This window comes from Limulus polyphemus, unplaced genomic scaffold (assembly GCF_000517525.1).
Source record: "Limulus polyphemus unplaced genomic scaffold, Limulus_polyphemus-2.1.2 Scaffold2680, whole genome shotgun sequence".
NCBI lineage: Eukaryota > Metazoa > Arthropoda > Merostomata > Xiphosura > Limulidae > Limulus > Limulus polyphemus.
The window spans coordinates 107,243-128,271 of NW_013668290.1; the positions used below are offsets into that span (position 1 = coordinate 107,243).

Sequence of the window (21,029 nt, forward strand, 5' to 3'; positions counted from 1 at the left end):
CTACTGAACCTTTACTTGCAATTTAGTAATTGAACTTTATATAAGAATTTTTATTACATTAACACCCTATGCAAGTGTCCTTTTTTTATACACTTAAGTTAAGTACACTAGTTTTATATCTCTGTGTTTGTATGTAGGAGGGGCTCTGTTCTAATAGCATTGTTTCCCTTGAAATTCATTTACTCTTCCTTAAATTTTTGCACATTTATCTGTATGAACTCTTCACGTTATTGTTAGCTTATCGACTTTTCTCATTATTTACATTATGCATTGCAAAGTATTTAATTTAGAGGTGACATTTGAAATAAAGGGCAGAGGCACTGAAGTGGGGTTGATTTTAAACTAGACTGAATTGTGGAAATAAATTTCATATAACAATTACTAAAACAATTTTCATGAGGTTATGCGTGATTCTTTTAAATACAGTTTTTCATATTAAGGTTCAAAACTCCTCATTTAATAAAAATAAAAAAATGTATGGATTTAGAATAAAAGCATCATTGTAATTGCTTAAAGTGTCAAGTGTTGTTTAGAATAATAACAACGTTTTGGGATGACATGAGACCTACTCTTTCATCCTCTTAAAAAATAAATTAAAAAAAATCTTAACGCCAGCCGTTATCATTCATATACTTATCAAGCTTTCTCTGAAACTCGCTTAAATTTACTGCCTCCACAACATCTGATGGTAATTCATTCCAAAGACCAACCACCCTGTTAGAAAAATAAAAGTGTCTTAGCTGAAAATGACTCCTACTCTGCCCAAATTTACATGTGTCCCCTAGTCCTACCATTCTCACCATTAAGTATGTAAAAAGACAATGCATCAACACTATCAATTCCCTTTACAATCTTAAACTTCTCAATCAGATCCCCTCTAACTCTTTTTTTTTTCAAGAGAAAACAGTTTCAAAGATCTTAATCTCTCCTCATATAACAACCCCTCCATCCCAGGCACCATTCTCTGAACCCTTTCCAACTATTCAATGTCCTTCCTAAGGTAAGAAGCCCAAGACTGTACACAATACTCCAAATGTGGCCTAACCAGTGACCTGTACAATGAAATTATAACCTCTTTAGGCTTGTATTCAATATTTCTGTAGATACAATATAAAATCCTATTTGCCTTACCATTAGCAACAGCACACTGCTTGGATAGTTTAAGAGACTGATCAACCATCATATCAAGATCCCTTTCTTTTATGACATCGTTAAGGTTATTCCCATCCAAATTATACTTATAATTCAAATTATGATAACCCACATGTATTATCTTGCATTTATTATACTTAAAACCCATCTGCCATTTATTTGCCCAACTCACTAAATGATCTAAAAATCTTTTTTAAATCAGCAGCATCCTCTTCATAGCTAGCAAAACCCAAGACATTAATATCACCTGCAAATTAAATTAATTTATTGACCATTCTTTCATCTATGTCACTGATGTAAATCAAAAAGAGAAAAGGTTCTAAGACTGAGCCCTAAGGTACCCCACTTCTGACATTAATCCAGTTTGACTTAACTCCATTTGTAACAACCCCCTGCTTTCTGCTCTCCAATTTGCTAACTTATCCCCCACACCTATAGAGATAATTTTTACAAGCATTTTATGTAGTACCTTGTCAAATGCTTTCTGAAAATCTAGATACACCAAATCTACACTCTTACCCTCATCTACATATGCAGTAATCTTTTCAAAGAAATTCAAAAGGTTTGTAAGGCAAGATTTTCCCTTAGTGAAACCATGTTGACTATACAATAAAATTCTAAACTTTATTAAATGACTTTGCAAAGCATCTTTTATCACACTTTCCAAAACTTTGCCCATAACAATATTTATTACCTCTATTGTAAAGAGGAGTGACATTGGATAACTTCCAATCCTCTGGTACCTGCCCACTATTCAAGAACTGAATCTTACTTTTTCATATATACATATGTATTTTTTTTATTGAAACCCATATATTTTTCTATATGCCACTAGACAGATGTTAGATTACAAGAATTAAAACTTGATTAAAGTGCTCTTACAGAAAATGCATTTCTTTCAAATTTCTATAGTACATCAACACTTAGGATAAAACTAACTTTCTTTCTGAACCTGACTCATCGACTGTTTTTACAATAATGATCCAGCAATGTCTTTCAAAGGATAAATGCAAACACTGCAGATAAGATGTTTTTTGGTTTGCATGAAAAAATGCTAAGAGTAAAACTGCCATTCAGGCTTGATGTGGTTTACATATAGACACACACACACAAACAACTCTTGTAGAAGTGTTTCTCTTTTGGCATACAAAGAAAGTACAAGTTAAATAGGAAGATGCATTGAGAAAATATTTATAGTTGTGTTATTTTTACTAAAACATATATATCATTAATAGCTAAATTAAAAAAAAATGCCATATTTTCTTTATGGTATAAAAATCTTTACTTAAAAAATCAGTCGTTGATGGTAGAAATTGAGTAAAACAAAAATGAAGTGGGAACTCGATAATGAAACTAATCAATTCTGTCATCTCCAGCTATTGTTTCTGAGCATAAAATGCTTGTAAAAAATTATCTCTATAAGTTAGCAAATTGGATAGAAGAAAGCAGAGGGTTGTTACAAATGGAGTTCAGTCAAACTGGATTAATGTGACAAGTGGGGTGCCTCAGGGCTCAGAAACAATCAGATCACCCCTAACTCTTTTTTTTTTTTTTCAAGAGAAAACAGTTTGGAAGATTTCAACCTCTCCTTGTATGACAACTCCTCCATCCCAGGCACCATTCTAGTAACCCTTTCCTAAGGTAAGGAGCCCAAGACTGAACACAATATTCCAAATGTGGCCTAACCAGTAACTTATATAATGAAATTATAACTTCTTTAGACTTGTATTCAATATTTCTGTAGATACAACCTAAAATCCTATTTGTCCTAACACTAGCAACAGCACACTACTTGGACTGCTTTAGAGACTGATCAACTATTACACCAAGATCCCTTTCTTTCATGACACTGTTAAGGTTATTCCCATCCAAATTATACTTATAATTCAAATTATGATAACCCACATGCATTATCTTGCATTTATTATAATTCAAACCCATCTGTCATTTATTTGCCCAACTCACTATTTGATCTAAAAATCTGCTTTCTGTCAGTGATTTTTATATTTTTGTAATATGTTATCCTAATGTTTATTTTTTTAAAGTCAAATATTAATTTAGCATTTTGGTCATTTTTGGAACTACTTAAAAAAAAAAAATTTCTTAAGCTTAAATCTTGTAACCCATATTGATCTATGATGGAAATGTTTTGAAACAAACTATCCATGTAAAGCTACACAAGTAGCCACCTTAATTGTGAACTGATAGACTAGAGGGAAGGCATATATTCAATGCCATCTTTTGGGCTATTCTAATAAAGTAATGGGATTTGATGTCACCCTTACAACACCAGAATAGTCCAAAAGCATGGAGCACATTTCTGGGGTGACAGGACACAATTATTTGCCATTGAGTTCATAGTCTGCTAACCACTAGCCTACACCCAGCCAAACTTTTGGATAGATTTAAAAGCTCAAGTTTATCTGGCAGTAAGCCAGCTAAGTACACTATTGCACATGCCATAAAATCCATTAAGTTGCTATTTCTTTCCATTATGCTTTTAAAAACACACTAATCTCTAACAAATGTTCACACTAACCCTTCCAAAGTAATCAAGACCAAGCTTGAGTTAAGTGAACTTCCACTAGAAAAGTATATCCTTGAAACTGTTATCAAAATGAGTTTTTGATAAATTATTTTTTTAATACAAGTATACTGATAGAAAATATTTACCTAATTCCAGTAATAGTTTTCCACTGAAACTTAAAATGTAGGCACTATAATTGGATGTTAAATGTTTCAGACAATGTTCAACCCAGATCTTTACTTGTAATGTTCTTGTCTTGAATATAAAATTTATATTCAATATCATTTTGTGAACTCAACAATCACAAAAACTGAACTAATCGCAAGGCTGCCCCACTTCTCAATATATTTTGTGACACATTAGCTCAGTCAGCACACAAGTAATTCTAGTTCTTTAATGCATTTTTAAAACAAACAGCAATCTACACTCTAAAATCTTTATCAACTTTGTTTTTGAATCTAATTGAAAAAAAGAGCCTTCCAAAAAAACCAACTTAAATACCACTCAAATGTCCACAACATGTAGACATGTGTGAATTCCACAAAGCTAAACCAGGTACACAGAAAAAACATGGTCAGGTTAAACACGTTTATTTACATTCTACATTGGAATTTTAGAGAAAATACCTCCCATATACAAGTTGGTGCCAAATTCAACAAATTACCTTGGAAAAGATATCACAGACCATTTGTTAAACACCTCTTATTTACACATTGCATTCAGCAAATAACTGTTATCATAAAAAAATATATATATAATAAAATCCTTTCAATTGTTAAGCTTCTAGTTACTGAACCTTAACACTAAAAACCAAAAACTTGCAAGAATAATTTTTATGTTTAAACAAGTCGTTTTTCCTTTCATTCATTATTTTCTCAATTTTTTAAACTTAAAATACAAAGGTTCAATTTTTAATTCACGCTAGTCTTATGCACAGCTTTCGTGATTAAGCCATGGCTGGATTATGGCACAGGCAATCACCTAGCTCCCCATACGTCTGAAAAATAAAATTTAGCATCCAGACTTTTCAAAAGAAATTTTACACCATTTTTTTTTTTATAACTGTTGCTTGTTTTTAAAGTGTTCATGTCAAAATGATATAGAATGTATGACAAATAAAGAAAAAGGGCAAAATGAATCAACTGTGTTCATCTAATTTTTTATTCAGAAGTCTTCATTTGTTTGTATGATCGAAAAGCTATAATTCAAAAAAAGGAAAAAAAATCGCCAAAAAAAGGGGGAGGTAGGGAGGCGACTGCAAAAGAGGAAGCAGGTGGGGATGCTAAACATGTATTTTTTTGTTTACTTGGCCTGATAATAAAGAAAGGATTAACCCTTTAATGGTTGATGGACATTATTCAGACCACTTACTAAAACCAACAATAGGTCCAGTGTGAGTCAGTTTTAATGACACATTTGGCCCTGCTGCTAAGCCCTTGAACAGATCTTCAATTTATTTACATTTCTATCTAATGTGGGGTGATACTATACAAAGCAGTAAGCTTTCTGTATTCATAAAGCTTACATTATTTAATTACTTGCTAATTATCTTTAGATGCTTTTTAAATATATGGTTATAGAATAGTATTTTTCAAGATATAAAGAAATAATTGAGTAATATCATATTACATAGTTACTGGTGGTTAGTAAAATGTTACATTGGACCATTGGGGATCATGTCGTAATGTAAGCTTAGGCCTATTTTCTTAGCACTAGTTCTAGGTCAGCTCAGGAAATTTTCCAGAAGCTATCAGTCTATCTAATGTGTACGTATATTTTCTTTATCATTCGTTTCTTACTCATTTAGTTTGTGCGTATATCTTTTATAAGAAAAAGTAAAGAAAAGTGTTTTAGGACTATATGTTTTTCATTTTTTAAAACTGATACAATTCAAGATTTTTTGCAAGAAAAGTGGCAGCAGAATTATTCGATGCATATATCTTTCTTTTTTCATTATACATTTACTGGTCTGTTAAAATCTGCAAATTATGCATTAGTATTTTTTTTATTTGGCAGAATATTATTTTTTACCATTACAGTTTGACATTATATATATATATATATTAGAAGCATCCAAGGAAACATATTTGTAATTTTATTACAAATCAGTTTTTCTTGTCACAAGTCTTTTATATTTCAATAATTATTACTTGGCCCTTGCAAGTTCTTAAAAAATGAGAACATACAAGCATGCTTCTGGTTACCATAAAAGAAATCAGATCAAGCTTCTTTCTCTGTTAAATTTTATAGAAAAAAATACCAAAATCTTTTGAATGAAACATTTTAGAAAAAGAAATAAATGTTAATGAAGTAGAGGTGTCTAACATTAGCAGTAAAGCACAAGCTAGATCACTGACCATGTTGAAAAAAGGAGAGATAATGAAGAAACACCAAATAAATTTACAGATGTAGATGACTCCATCATACAGAATGATTACCTAGTAAACATACTACTCATATCGCATTATGGCCCTCTGTTATAACCACGAATATTATGTAAAAAAAAGATAGTCCTTGCTGTATTTTGTAAACCTTGAAAGTGCAAAAACAGTCACTGAGGGCGATCAGTCGTATCTCAGACAAATTCATGACACTATTTTTGGAAGAAAAAATCGACAGGAATTGGTTGGTTTATTCATCTATTAAAAATAAATCATGTTGCTCTATGTTTAAATTATTATCAAAGAAACAAAACCTACTGACAGGAGGATACTGCAATTGTCAATGCAATGTTTTTACATCAAGCACTTGTAAAGATGGTAGAATAGATACAAATTTTGAATTAGAATGCAAGAAAACTAAAAATTATTGGAGAGAAATTTTAAAATAAGTATTTGCTACAGTAAAACACTTAGTTAAACATGGCTTACCATTTAGGGGAGACAATTTTTTTTCCAGAGTAATAGAAATTATTTAGCATATTTTGAATACCTTAGTGAGTTAGACCCTTTTTTTTTTAACAGAGCATCTCGCAAAACAAGCGAATCCTGGGAAAGGCCATATCAGTTACTTTTCTTCGGTATGCGATACATTAATCAAACTCCTGAGTTACACACAGAAATCTTAATTTTTTAATAAAATGAAAACAGAAAAATACTTATGATCATTGTAGACGACACCAAACATTGCACATATAGACCGGTTAACACTTATTCTCAGACGTGTACTATCTAGTGGAGATACAGTAGAAAGTTGGAGTTTATTTCAATTTTTTCCCTTGCTGGGAAACAACAGTAGTGGAAAAGTTAAAAGTCACTAGGTATTGACATAAATAACTGCAGAGACCAAAGTTATAACAATGCATCAAATATGTCCAGTTGGTAACAAGGACTTTAGGTAAGAATTAAAACTCGTAGTCTAACAGTGGTCTATATACCTTCTTCATGTCACTCCTTAAATTTGAATGGAAACAGTGCAGCCGAATATTGTTTGGGCACAATTATGTATTTTAACTTAGTGCAAAATTATTTTTTTTTTTTTATTTTTATCAGCATCAACTCACCGACGGCTGTATTATATAGATGCTATCAAAACTCACAACATTTAACTGTTAAATGTTTACCAATAACAAGGTGGTCAGCTCGCAACGATACTAATAGAGCTCTCAAAACCGGATTCAAAGTGATAAGGCGAGCTATGATGAACCTTTAAAAAGAAGAAAGATTGTTCAAGTAGAAGCTGCAGAAATATCAAACAAAATGAACTTATTAGAATTTGTGCTACAAACAGTCATTTGGGATTATATTCTAAACCATTTCAACATGACACTGAAAGCCTTTCAAAATAAATCCACTAACCTAAAAACTGCCATAGATCTTTATAGTAGCTTGGAACATTTAATGAGCATGTGAGGGAAATGTTGGACACATTTGAAGAAGAGGATATCAGCTTTGTCATTACTTTATATTGAGAGCAAAGAAATGAAAGAGCTAAATTATGAAGAACTTATCATAAAATTTGTTTATCAAAAATCAAGAAGAAAATACATCCAATGTCTATATTTTTTCTATGTATTGTATTTTTTTCACATCAAATTGTGTGACATATCTTGCAATTTATGAAATAAAATTTTATTTTTGATAAACAGATATGATTTGCTTTGAACTACAATTTTTTTTGTATGTTTTCTTTTGACCTACATTATAAATCTATTTTATAATATATATTTTTAATCCTTTTTAGTAATTTTGCTAAAACTTCATGATTACGTAGGACATTTGAAGTAATGGATGAGATTCAATGTAAAATTACACATTAGTGGGTGAAAAAGATTTAGGTATTTTTAACCTGTGTCTATCATTATCTATAATTTTTAACTTTGGGCCCAACTTTCACTGGTCACCTATGGCTCATAATACTCTTAATCTGGCCCTGGATTAAGCATGTAACACAGTCATTGCTTTAAATTTAAATTTTTTTTGTACTATTTCAAACTTATACATTAATAATTACCCACTCTCAGAATTAACAAGAAATTCCAAACATTTTCTCCAACTTAGACATTTAGTAAAATCTGAGATTATATGTAAATGTAACTTATCCACATATTTTTTCTTAATACAGTATAACATAAATAAAATATTCATTTCAACTATAGTAAAATACACATTTTAAAATTCCAAAATGTCTATATCGGAGTACAATCTTATGACAGTATTATTGTTTAAATATATTAACCTTAATAAAAAAATTAATGATTTTTAATGTTTATTCTATATAAATTTATTAATTCTGAACTACACTGAGTAAACAAACTGTCCTATTATTAGAAAACTATAACTTCAAGATAATACATCCTTCAGAAACTTAAAAAAAAAAAGACATTAGGCTTAGAAAACATTAATTCTCATCATACTATTTATTGAAAATTATTTATTCATGTTTAATGAAGAAAAAATTAAAAGTCCAATTACAACTGAAGGTTACAGTGGATAACATTTACATTATGTACAATATTAAGTAATGAAATTCACATTTTTTACACACACACCAAAATGGAACATCTGTGAAAATTAGATATCTTTTTACAGACTTTCCATTTTACATTATAACGACTTATAAGTTCCTGGAGAATATTTCACCGAGATGTACAAAAACATGTCATTTTATTTTCTCAAGTGAGTGTTTGAAACAGTTTCCCACTGTTTGGCCAATCTTTGACTTCGTGTTCTGTGCTGAAAAATCTTTGTTTCATTGTTTGTAGGAGACAACACTGACATGCTCCTAGAACTTCTTGGACTTTTTCTTCTCAAGGTTGCAATTTTTACTGGAGCATGAGAACATTTCCTGAAGAATAAATCATTATTTGATATAGTTTTTAGATATACTAATATCTTAGTTCTAAATACCATTCCATTACAAGGAGTTTGAGGATCTTTAGTTTTACAGTTATATTTAGAACCTGAGTTTTATTCACTTCTTAGCAGAGAAAATGACACAAAAGTTAGCATTATGTGTAGGTTTTATTTATACTGTTTTTAGTTAAGCACAAAGCTACAAAATGGGCTATCTATGCTGTGCTTACTACATGTATCGAAACCCGTTTCTAGCATTTTAATTCTGCAGACCTTACTGTTGTGCCACTGGGGTACATTTTATTAGTTAGTGTGGGATTTTGTGTTACAGGAAGATAACAGCTTAGTTTCATCATACAAGTACTAGATATTATTACTGAAAGTAGCCTTCTTCATAACCCCTGATTCAGATTAAATGTCAACTTAAACAAGAGAATTCTGTAGCCCTTATGTTATGCTATCCTATCAATATAAAGAACTTTATTTCTATAATGTTTCAGTATACATTTCAAGATGAGGGTTTGATAATTCCTCAATATGAGTAGCAAGTTATAAAAAATAAATGTTTAAATAAGATATTAAAAAAATTCTAGCAGACATTCTAATAAATTTACACATTAAAGTTTAAACTATATACTTAAATTAACTTACTTCAAATGGTCACTTAATTCCCACTCCCAAAGTTCTGTAAAGCAATTAGTATTGGGACACTGTGTCACTCCTAACATCTTCTGAATCAAAATGTTGTCTTCTGGGATGTCAGGCCTTTTTATGAATATGAAAAAGATTAGTTTTAATTATCATAAAATCATGAAAACTCTAAATTAAGAATTCTATAGGCTAAGAAGCAATAAATTCCAATAACTGATAAATCAGTAACACATAGCAAAGCCACTAACAAATATAGTCAAAGCTGGTAAAAAATTAATTACAGTGACATAATTTACTTATTCTTCAAAAATCAATAGATGTTTGGGTACTTCATATTCCAATTTTTAGAAACGATTTATGATAGTAAGTACAACATAAATATAAAAGAATACACTTAGACAGATTGCAACTTTGTCTAAATTTTAAAGAGAGCAATTTCATCTTGCTTTTTATATTTTGTTACACCTTGAGGTTCAACATAATGGAACATTTTCATAATGTAAAACGTTTGAAGAATCCGTTTTTTAAAAAGAGAGAGAAAGTAAAGTTAACTTTTTTCTCAGTTAAAAGAAACAAAACCATTGGTTATATACACAGACACACAATTTAATTTGGAATTTACTCATTAAGTACAAACCTTTTAAGTGGAAAAACAGCAGGTTTTTGGCATGTTGGACATTTGGACATGCTCGTTTTCAAAGTACCATCCTCCCTATTATACAAGCACCCTGTACACATTCTGTGTTGACACATTCCTGTTACCATCTTCAGACGGGGTGAGAGGCACACAGGACAACTATACCTTGAAAATATAAAAAGTATAAAATTTTACTTTAAAACTTACACATTTCATCATGTCCATTCTGAAACTTAGGGGAAAAAAACTTCAATTTTTAATTACTTTACTTCAACCCATTGTATGCCTCTTTCAGAAATGTGCAAGAAGCTTTCTTTGGCTTGACATTTTCATATGCACATTTAATGGTTTTCTTAACACTCCTACCACTATTTCAAAATTAACTTATCCTGTTTATAAGATGTAGTAAAACTGTGTGAAACATTAATAAACTATTGTACCTGAGTAAAATGATCTACAACTGTTACACACCTAATGTAATAAACTATTGTACCTGAGTAAAATGATCTACAACTGTTACACATCTAGAGTGTAATAAACTGTTCTACTTGATCTTTCATATAGATCTTGTCTAAAAAATATAGACAAAAAATAAAAATATACTGTCATTAAAAGGGCAAATGAATTGGTAATCCTGGTCACATCAATGTAATTTTTACTTGATACCATTTTCTTTTAATCATTTGTTGTTAACAAAAATAATAATCACTGAAAAAATAATATTTAAAACACATGATACACATAAATACAATTTTCAGAGTAGGGCCATATCCAGTTTTTGTCACTCATAACAACTGACAAATTTAAGAAAATTAAAATTAGAATATTTATTGGTTAATAAATATCTGTCTAGTTATTTCTTCAACAGAAATACTTCTGAATTTCACTCTGTCAATATTCTCATAGATATGTTCTACGTAACCGTGACACACAAACATCACTGTCCAGTGAGACAAGACAAAACATTGATAAAGTAATTGTATGCACTAATTTATTTAAATTTGCACATCACATGTATGGCTGATTTTGGGTTTGCTTTCATGAAACAATAAGCTATTGTACCTGAGTAAAATGATCTACAACTGTTACACACCTGTTATCATTCCCATGGCAGGAGGACTGTTATTGTTTGTTGAATACATGCCTGCAGTTAATGATAGGAAGAGTGTACAATAATTATTTGGAGAATGTACACTAAGTGTGTAACAGTTGTAGATCATTTAACTCATGCACAATAATTTATTACACTAGGTGTGTAAGAATTGTAGATCATTTAACTCATGTACAATAGTTGATTACATTAGGTGTGTAACAGTTGGAGATCATTTAACTCGTGTACAATAGTTTATTACATTAGGTGTGTAACAGTTGTAGATCATTTAACTCGTGTACAATAGTTTATTACATTTGACATCTCAGCATCAAGAGCTCATGATTCATTTAATTCTCTTACTGTGCATTACCTCACTGAAGATTTCAACATGAAACATCTTCTGGACTCACTTTATTTTCTGGAAGCTCATACAGGTGAGAACATCTTGAATAAGTGGGATTAGGTACTAGCTTTCTTTGAAATTGATCGACTAATGATGAAACTTTTCAGTACAAATAGTGCATCCTAACAAAAGGTGCAAGTAATCTCTATTGGTTAATTTGTTCATTGTTACCAAACTTTTATGGCTTTTGGATATACACATCTGCAGTTTTTTTGTTCTTATTAAAGGTTGCTTGGAGTAGTAGAATGCTTTTCACGTTGCATTACCTAGAAAGAACTTGGTAATTTTTGAACCTGTAGGTCTTGTTACATTTGCATTTTAAAAATGCAGTGTTTACATTTTTGCTTTGTATAAAAATTTCCTGAATACATAACTCAGAATTCTGTTTAAATTCAACCTCTGACCATTGACTGTCTATGTTTGTGGACCCAAGAATTAAGGACATTCTCTTGTCTCCTGATGCAAAAAGAAACAAACAAAAAACATAGCTGTCATTTATAAAAAGTTTAAAAGGTGCCAACTCTCTCGTGAATAAAGGAGCATCCAGTGGAACTCAACAAGCCAAGTACAAGGACAGTGATGTTGATTTTTGGGCAGGCATTAAAGAGGCAATAAGAATAAAGAAAAGCAATGATTCAGATGAAAGCATTCAAGTATGAACCAAATTTCCTAAACTGGCTAAAGTAGTATAGGCCATGCTGTGCATTCCAGCAAAAGTATGATCCCCAGAAGTAAGTATAAGTGATAACAGGGAGAAGAGTCTGGCACCAGTTACTATTCCTACATAAGAACTTAATCAGAGCCAGTCCTCATTGTTTGTCATTTGAAAATAAATTAACTCGATCACCATGTGTTTGGTCTATCCAACCAATCTTGTAACCACTTTGCATTCACTAGTTTCCATATTATAACTTTTGATACAGTACATGTATCTTCACAAAATTTGGCAGACTTTTAGTAAACATTAAGTCTTTTGTGCACAAAAAGTCAGATTTTTTAATGAAGTACCTTTACTAAAGATTTGTTTGTGAATATAAGGAGTATTTTTTTTTACTAGTCTGAGTGCAAAGTGATATTCATATTAATATTACAAATACTTTTATTCATCTCTTCTAAATAAATTTAAAATGTGTATTTTCATTAAAAGTTTATATTTTATCTGTTATTTTCTCTATCATAGTCTATACAAGGTTGGTCACTTTGACTGACCTCATCAATTTCCCTTGAAAAACCACCTAGAACTGAAAGTGAAATTGACAATTATCTGTAGAGAGAACAACATAATATAACATATCATTTGATAGATTAAAACCCTGAATTTTTATTAATCAAATCTACTTATAATTATGTCAATTAGTTTATTACAGAAATATGTTCATTGTTGGAACATATCTTCCACATAACTCAATGGATTAGAGGGCCCCATTGTTTGTTGTGGCCTTTAGTTTAGTTCAGTGTTTATGCACCTCACCAGACCATAACTATTTTTTTTTTTATATTGACCTGGTTTAGTTATATTCTACCATTAATTGTTTAATCAGAAACTTGTATTATTTTTCCCCCACAGGTTTACTTCTAAAAATTATTTAAGTAAAATAACCGATAATTATAATCAGGGTTATTAACAAATAACCCAAATTTAGAGAGATAATTGCTCAACATTATCCACTAGTCAAACATCTAAGAATGAGTAGCCATGAGACTTCACAGCAAATTCCGACTTCCAAGAAGAAAAAAACTGCTCTCACATTCCACATTCTCTTTATAGCTGACTAATCTCAAAATTGGATAACATGAATCCAGAGATATCTGCTCCACTTGACAATCATGGAACAGTTCCATCTACATAAGGTAAAGTAGGGCAAATGAAACTATTCTATGAAACAGAAGATAGCTTCCTTGACAGAGCCCTACTACATAAAGTAATGCCTAAGACTAAATTATAACATGACATTAATTTCTCATAACTATGAAATATACACTGTAAAAGAGTAAGATATGTGGCATTTGTATATCACAAGACATCAATCTCGATTACCATTAAGACTTCAGTTTAATTTCATAAAAGTGACAATGTTTCACTGTTGTATCTAATGTTCTCTAAGAGTAAGTACTCTTCACTATTATTGCTAAAATATATGAAATTACTTGGCCATTATCAATAAAGTAAGTAAATGAACCAATCTATGCTTGCCAGTAAAATCAAAGGTAATATTTCTGTAAAAATATTTAGAATAAACATATTATCCAATGATGAAATGTATGCTTGATTTGAATTTACTCAACTTTTTATTAAATACCTGTATGAAAGTGAATAATTACATTTTTACAGGTTACGATTATATAATGTAGTGAGGTTAAAAAGTCACCTGCCATCACCATGTTCTTAAGTTTTATTTTAACCCTCAAATTACTGACTTGTTTGTATACAGTTCACTACAAGCAGGGTCCACATACTACACTACATTAAGTAACATATTTTCACCTGTTACAACATTCAGTGTCAAGAACCAACCATAAATATTGGGTGAAATCCCTCATTTTCTATGTAAAACACAACGATGAATGTAATTAAATGCAATATCAATGGTATTTCTGTGCAGCTTGTGTTAATAAGTCATAGATCCACAAGAAAGTTGGTCCATAGCTTGTATTAGTAGCATTAATTCACAGTTATCCTTAAATATCTTCTAGCCAATACATCAGGTATTTTATTATTTAGTAATTCAATGTATTGTTATATTCCCATCCACCTTACAAACAAAAAGTTTAATAAAGCATTATTATTCCAATTTATTGAAATGTTTTTAATTTAATGTAGGTTCATGGCAAAGGTACTGCTTCCAGACAAAGGTTTGTGGCATGAAAATCTTGTAGTTTCCTCAATATTTCTGTTTGAACATGAGACCACTGCAGTATTGAGTACAAAATAAACTTAGAGGTCAATGCAAGCTTTCACTTAACTTTCATTTGCCCTATTCAAAAAAACTTGATGGACTGACTTCAAACACAGACAGTCTTATAAAAATTGCAAACATACAACCAATTCTACACACATACACATATTTGTGAATGTTGAGACTTGTGATACCTTGTATATTTCATACTGCAAGTTTCATCAGTATATTTGTAACATATTGTTATCTAAATGCATACAGAACATTGTCTAAACAATCAAACTCCAGTGAGATATTTTCTTTAACATTTGGACAAAATACCCACTCCATGGTCAAACCCCTTGCTTTATATTTACTATTGGATAATTTCAAAGCCTTGTTGAAAAAAACATATGGTACAAAGCTAACAGATACTGGGAAAGGTTAATACACTGGATGCCGCTTATTGTGATCACTTCTGGACCCAGTTGCATTGATAACAATAACCAAATGATAACGTTAACCAATGAAATAAAAATTCAGCAATTACAGTAATGTTTATTGACACATTTAAAAACAATTAAAACGAGAATTTAAAAAATTCATTAATAAAACTTCCATATTCATTCTGTTTATGAAACTTTCCTGATCTGTGCTGTATGCCACAAACATCAGTAAACCACAGTTTTAATGCTGATTCAACCTAGTCATCTTTTCTACTGCACTTTCTCTTAGAGTTTAGGATTTCATTCTGTTTTGCTCCCCTCTCAATTTCAATTAAAATTTTACACAAAAGAGGTTGGGAAATTTTAAATTGCACTGCTGCATTATATTGCCACATTTTGGGTAACTTATCATAGCATTCTAAAATGGCAACTTTTACTTTAAAAGTTAGATCTTTACATTTCTTATGCACTTCTTCCATTATTAAAGAGGGTTAACAAAAATTGAAATTTGTGGGAATACCATCTTTCATGAAGGAACGAAAACAACTGTACTATAATTGTGGAAAGGAAATGCAAGAGCATAGAGGATCTTAGTGACAACTTAGCCGCATCCTATTTTATGGTGAACCTTCTTCCGGTTGCTTGACCTTGAGATGGTTAAGCTGATTAAACGTGATAACCAAAAAGGAAGCGCTGATTGCAATAAACGACATTTTTCCTATGTATTTTTATACGTTTGGTTAGGACTTAGTAATTCTGATTGATAATATTATCCATGATCTCAGTAAGTGGCATCCAGTGTATTTCACATTTCCATCTATTTTTACAGTTTCTTAGAGAAGTGAGGTATCATACTCAAATTATAAATTATTTATCTTTTCTACTCCAGTTATTAATTTTCAAAACCATTTCACTTTTCAAGAACATGGAATTTAATATTATTACAGTACTTATTTAAAAAAGATGTCCTGGAAGCCTGCATTCTCATACAGATCAGTAACTTTTTTGTAACAGTACACAAACAATGAACCCTCAGATTCACAGTTTGGCATGTTACTCAGTACTCACTAGGTCATGCATTGCCAATTTTACAGATTTTTTTCACAGTCACGTGTTTAGAAAGTAATACTTACAGTATATGTCTAACCAAGCTTTTTCAACTATACTTATTTGAGAGCCTGTAGAGATACCTACAACATCCAATGAATGATTTACCATCAAGCTATTATATCTTTTTCCTTAAAGACAATCAAGTTTTCCAATCATTAGAATATACCATGGTTCCTGATAAAACCCATTCACTAATCAAGTTGACTAACATGTTGAATTACATTCCTCAACTGGAACTAAAAAAAACCCATCAATTACCAATTGCCTCTCAATTAATTGAAATATTTATACTTTTGAAACTAAAATCTTGACAAATTTGTGAATATATGAAATCATAAGCCCAACTTTATATTAAGAGTACAATTTCTAAAAACGGATCAATGCTCTTAGAGGTGCGAATAGTATTGTTGTGTTCTACCAGTTCTATTACTCTTTTAGATTAAATGGTGAAAAATAATACAAAATCCAGTTCATACAACAGTAACAAACTAGCTTATTTCTTCTTTAACATTTGCTACAGGACTAAATTTGCAAATAATATTATTAATTTTAACAGAATGTCTTTGCTTACCAACTGATTAACTTCAGGGATAGAAATAATGAAATAAAATAACATTCAATCAAGGGAAAGCTATCAGGAAGGTTACATTCCCCCATAAATTGTTGTTTTTTTTTAATCCACGTAATATGTTCAATTTCATTGGTCATAACTAAAGGAATACAGATGGACCATGCATTACCGACTGGAACCCAATTAAACAGATGAAATCTCTCAAGCAAAGTTAAATTCCTCAGGAATGCAACATTTTGATCCCCAAACTTAATAGGCTACAAACAATGAATATACGCAATCACTCACTAACTTCTCTGAATTCTCATACCTACTCAAATGAATACTTCACTGAATGACTGGCACTCTAACTGCTTACTCACATTCATTACTGTACCCTTGTTTTTTGATATTTATCAAAGTCTCTTGATCATTATATTATCAGTATTAATAGATCTCTCTAGCTATCATCTAAGTTGAAACACTGAAAATATAGCCTACAGTGTGACCTCTTACATCAGGATGAGTGGTACTCACCTGGATGTTAAGAGTAGATTTTCTGACAGCAGATTGATACTGTTACAGATTTACAGCTACAAGTAGGATATTATGACTTCTAACAACAAGTTCAATGGTACTCTTCTGATGAGCTTTTTAACACATTGTTAGATTTAGAATCCACTGACTTGCAAGAAAGATGCATCATAGGCACAGATACTTTAAGTTCCTTACTTACAACTACTAAATAACATATACTTAGATCTATTGATTAGACTGAAAATCAAAAAGAATGTCTTATATGACAAATGACAGGAGTTTCTTCCATAATCCCTTGCCATAAACTATGACTTCATTTTCTCACTTAGTTTACACTAATGTTCCTTAGCCTGTCTACCAACAACAATTCCTACTGCTAAGTTGGTATGTTGATTATCAAATTTGCACCTGTAAAATAAAAGTGACACACAGTTGTTTCACTGCTACAATTTCTTCAAATTTGACCCTAGACATTCATAAAATTCCTAGAACTGTCCATAACTGTATTGAACAGTTTCTACTGTTACACCATCCCTTTAGCTTTCATATTGTATGGGGTTCAGACTACTTTTTTTATCTGGCTACTCCATTTCTGTTGTGTTATATTTCATCCTGTATAACTTCATATTTTTTCCTGCTGTAAATCACTCAAACATGTATGTATTTCTTACCACAGGCTCTATTTTAATTTTAACTATGATATCTTACTTGAAACTTAACATATTATAATTATTCTATGTTAGTGTAGTTTACCAAAAGTACATGTATGCTATTAAAGCTTACGTTAACACATTTAATTCCATTGTTTATTCTATTTCACAAAACCTTTATGAAATACAACCTGTAAGATACTTTCAATACTGAGAAAAACTTAGAGTTTAGCAAAAAATATCCAATTACATTATGTGTGGCACAAGGCACTAGCTTGGTGTGCAAAAACTGTGACATTCAATTACCATTGATAACAAATATTTGTAACTGTGAACATGTGTAACTTCTTGAATGGACGTTCCCTTTAAGTCAAGAAATAGCAGTCAAAATTGGATTATGAAAATATAACAGGTAAAAGTGTTCAAGCTTTGGTTTACAGAGCTGGAGCTGATTTCTTTATCTCCAATAGAGCAAACACTCTTTACTAGCCCCCTTTTTTATATATATTTTGTATTAGCGAGATATTCTGAAATTACTCTAAATTTAGTGAAGCATGTTTATTTCTACAAATTCTAAGAGTTTAAATATGTTCAGGTTATGGGTAATATAATGAATATTAAAACACACACAAAAGATTACTTGCCAAACTTAATTTGAGTGTCATTTTTCTTTCTGTTGTAGTAACATTCTGTATTTATTCTTATCCACATAGTACACTTCCAATGTTATAAATTAAGTAATATATGACATATTAATATTTTCTATCAGCAAACACTTTTTTGTTTACTTGAAGCTAGAAAACTTTTTGAAGCCGATAAGTCAAGAACCTCATGCAATATTGTAACTGGATGAGTTTAGTCTCAGGACCTGACACTTAGGAAATAAAGTGATGAAGTAGATACATGATCTAAAACTTAGGCTAAGGACTGGCCTAGCATAAAAATCATGCCCATAAAGGGTCTTCATTGGTCCTACAAAATACCACAAACACAAATCTGTTTGATGTCACCTAAATCTAGACCAAACATATAATTTTGGGTGAAAAGGTACATGGAAAAGTGTTAATCATTTTGTTGTCATACAAAATACTACAAGTAAAACTCTTACTCAGGAAAAACATTTACTTCATCAAGCATTCCTGGCAGTGGCCGGAAGTAGTCACAGAAAAAATTCACAATTTTTTTTAATACCCAAACACAATGTAAAGTAATACATTTAAAAACATTTTTATGTTAGTTATTTATTGCAATAATAGCATGATGCATGATATGTAACATTATATGAAAAGTACATCATATACACACTTTAATAACATGACGTATATAACTGTCATACAAGGTGATATATATATAAAAAAATAAATGAGGAACAAGGTTACTCGCCTGGCTTACCACTACCTGAAGAACATGGCTTTACATCTGACCAGAGGAATGCGGTGCCTAACCTGACTTTGCATTATATCAGTCCAGGTTACAATCCTGGATGGCTCCTTATATATTTTGTTCATTATAAATTGAATTTATTGACACATCGTCTTATCTAAGCATTTCTTCATTAAGATTAATAGTGTCATGCTTTTTGATCAAACAATACTATACAAAAAGATGTATTTATATATAATGTAGAGTCGAGTACACCTTACAGGCATATATGAGGTCAATCATCACTTGAATGATTGTAAAATTCATTCATTTAACCTATATGACCTTAAAGAATTATAAATATAAATTTTAAAATTTTGACTTTTTTCCTTCATTCTTCCTTCCCATATCAAACAAGTCCCAGTGCTCATCTACAGGATAAATATGAATCAACAGCAAACACCTGAAAGAGGCATAATTTGCCATCTTGCTCTGATCAGAAGTTAATATTCAATGTCAATTATGTTAGACTAGCATCTAGCCCTTCAAAAATGACAGGGCAAGTATTACCATCCCCACCCCATAGTATACTCTAACCTCACATTTCATAGCTAACTGAAATAAATAAATTTTGCAAAATCAAGCTTGACCAACAAAGAGGCAGAAAAGTGCAATCGAGGCAGTCAAGCACAAGTAAATTCCTTTGTGACCCAATCAAAAATTAAGATTGTTCATGAAATGAATTCATGGTATATTTATAGAATAATTATTGGTAAATGTAAAAATCAGTTAGATTACAACTTCTACTACATAGAAAAGTCAGTGCATTTTGATAATATTATGTTCCAACAATGGCTTTTATGTGATGTTTCTTAGCAACAAAAGTATAACCTAATATTGTTGTAAGTCTCTGTACTGAAAATATAAAATAAATGGATAGACAACAAAACTGGAAAAATATTTGTTGATTTTTTAATTTAGTCTCCATTAATTAAAGATGTTTATTTTTTATTAAAAATGTTGGTGATATAACAGAAACTAGCTTAATTCAGAAATGAATTAACTTTAAAATTTAATCAATATTTTTTACTTTCATGATAAATCTTATGTACTTTGCTCTAGGTTAGGTGATCACACACACTACGTATTTACTTTAGGCTTATTATACCAAAACTCACTACACTTGTATGGTTTCACAGCACTTCCCCCTCACTAAAATCATAATGGGCAGAAATAAATCAAACCATTCTATCTGGATAAATGCATTTTGGATTTTATGAGAAATCAAGAATGATACACTGGCTTTTTATATAGGTTAGAATGTTAGATGAACCAGACATGACTCGTCATTGTAAATATAAAGGACTAGATTCAAATTACGGCAATGGCATTACGCATGGTTATTCTATTGAAGATGGTGTGTCACTTATGATGATGATCTTGAAAATAGTATAAATAGAGGTGTTTTTGATGCCCATAAGGATGTATGTGGCTTTGAAAATACAGATAATCCTTTTGTACCTCATCTAATAAAATATAAAATAAATTACTCTACAGCTGAGTTCTGCTTCGATTAGTTACAAAATTCTAACTTCCTACAAACATAACACAAATTGATCAAACAATATTATTTTCAGTTTTGTATAACTTCCACCTTTGGGTCTTGTTAAAATACAAAGAATTTATCATATTTTTAATATATATATACATATATATATATATATATATATATATATATATA

The 21,029-nt window shown here is 30.7% G+C and overlaps 1 protein-coding gene across 1 annotated transcript in view; it reads right to left on the bottom strand.

The window, feature by feature from the left end:
* Window positions 1-8,565: 8,565 nt before the first annotated feature.
* LOC106467621 (TNF receptor-associated factor 6-like) overlaps window positions 8,566-21,029 on the bottom strand; it is a 15,295-nt gene continuing 2,831 nt past the window's right edge. The window contains exons 2-4 of the mRNA XM_013927983.2: window positions 10,262-10,426; window positions 9,625-9,738; window positions 8,566-8,965 (exon numbers count right to left, since the gene is read on the bottom strand). Coding sequence (XP_013783437.1) covers window positions 8,785-8,965; window positions 9,625-9,738; window positions 10,262-10,426 — 460 coding nt within the window. The 3' untranslated portion in view covers window positions 8,566-8,784. The remainder of the gene's footprint in view (window positions 8,966-9,624; window positions 9,739-10,261; window positions 10,427-21,029) is intronic.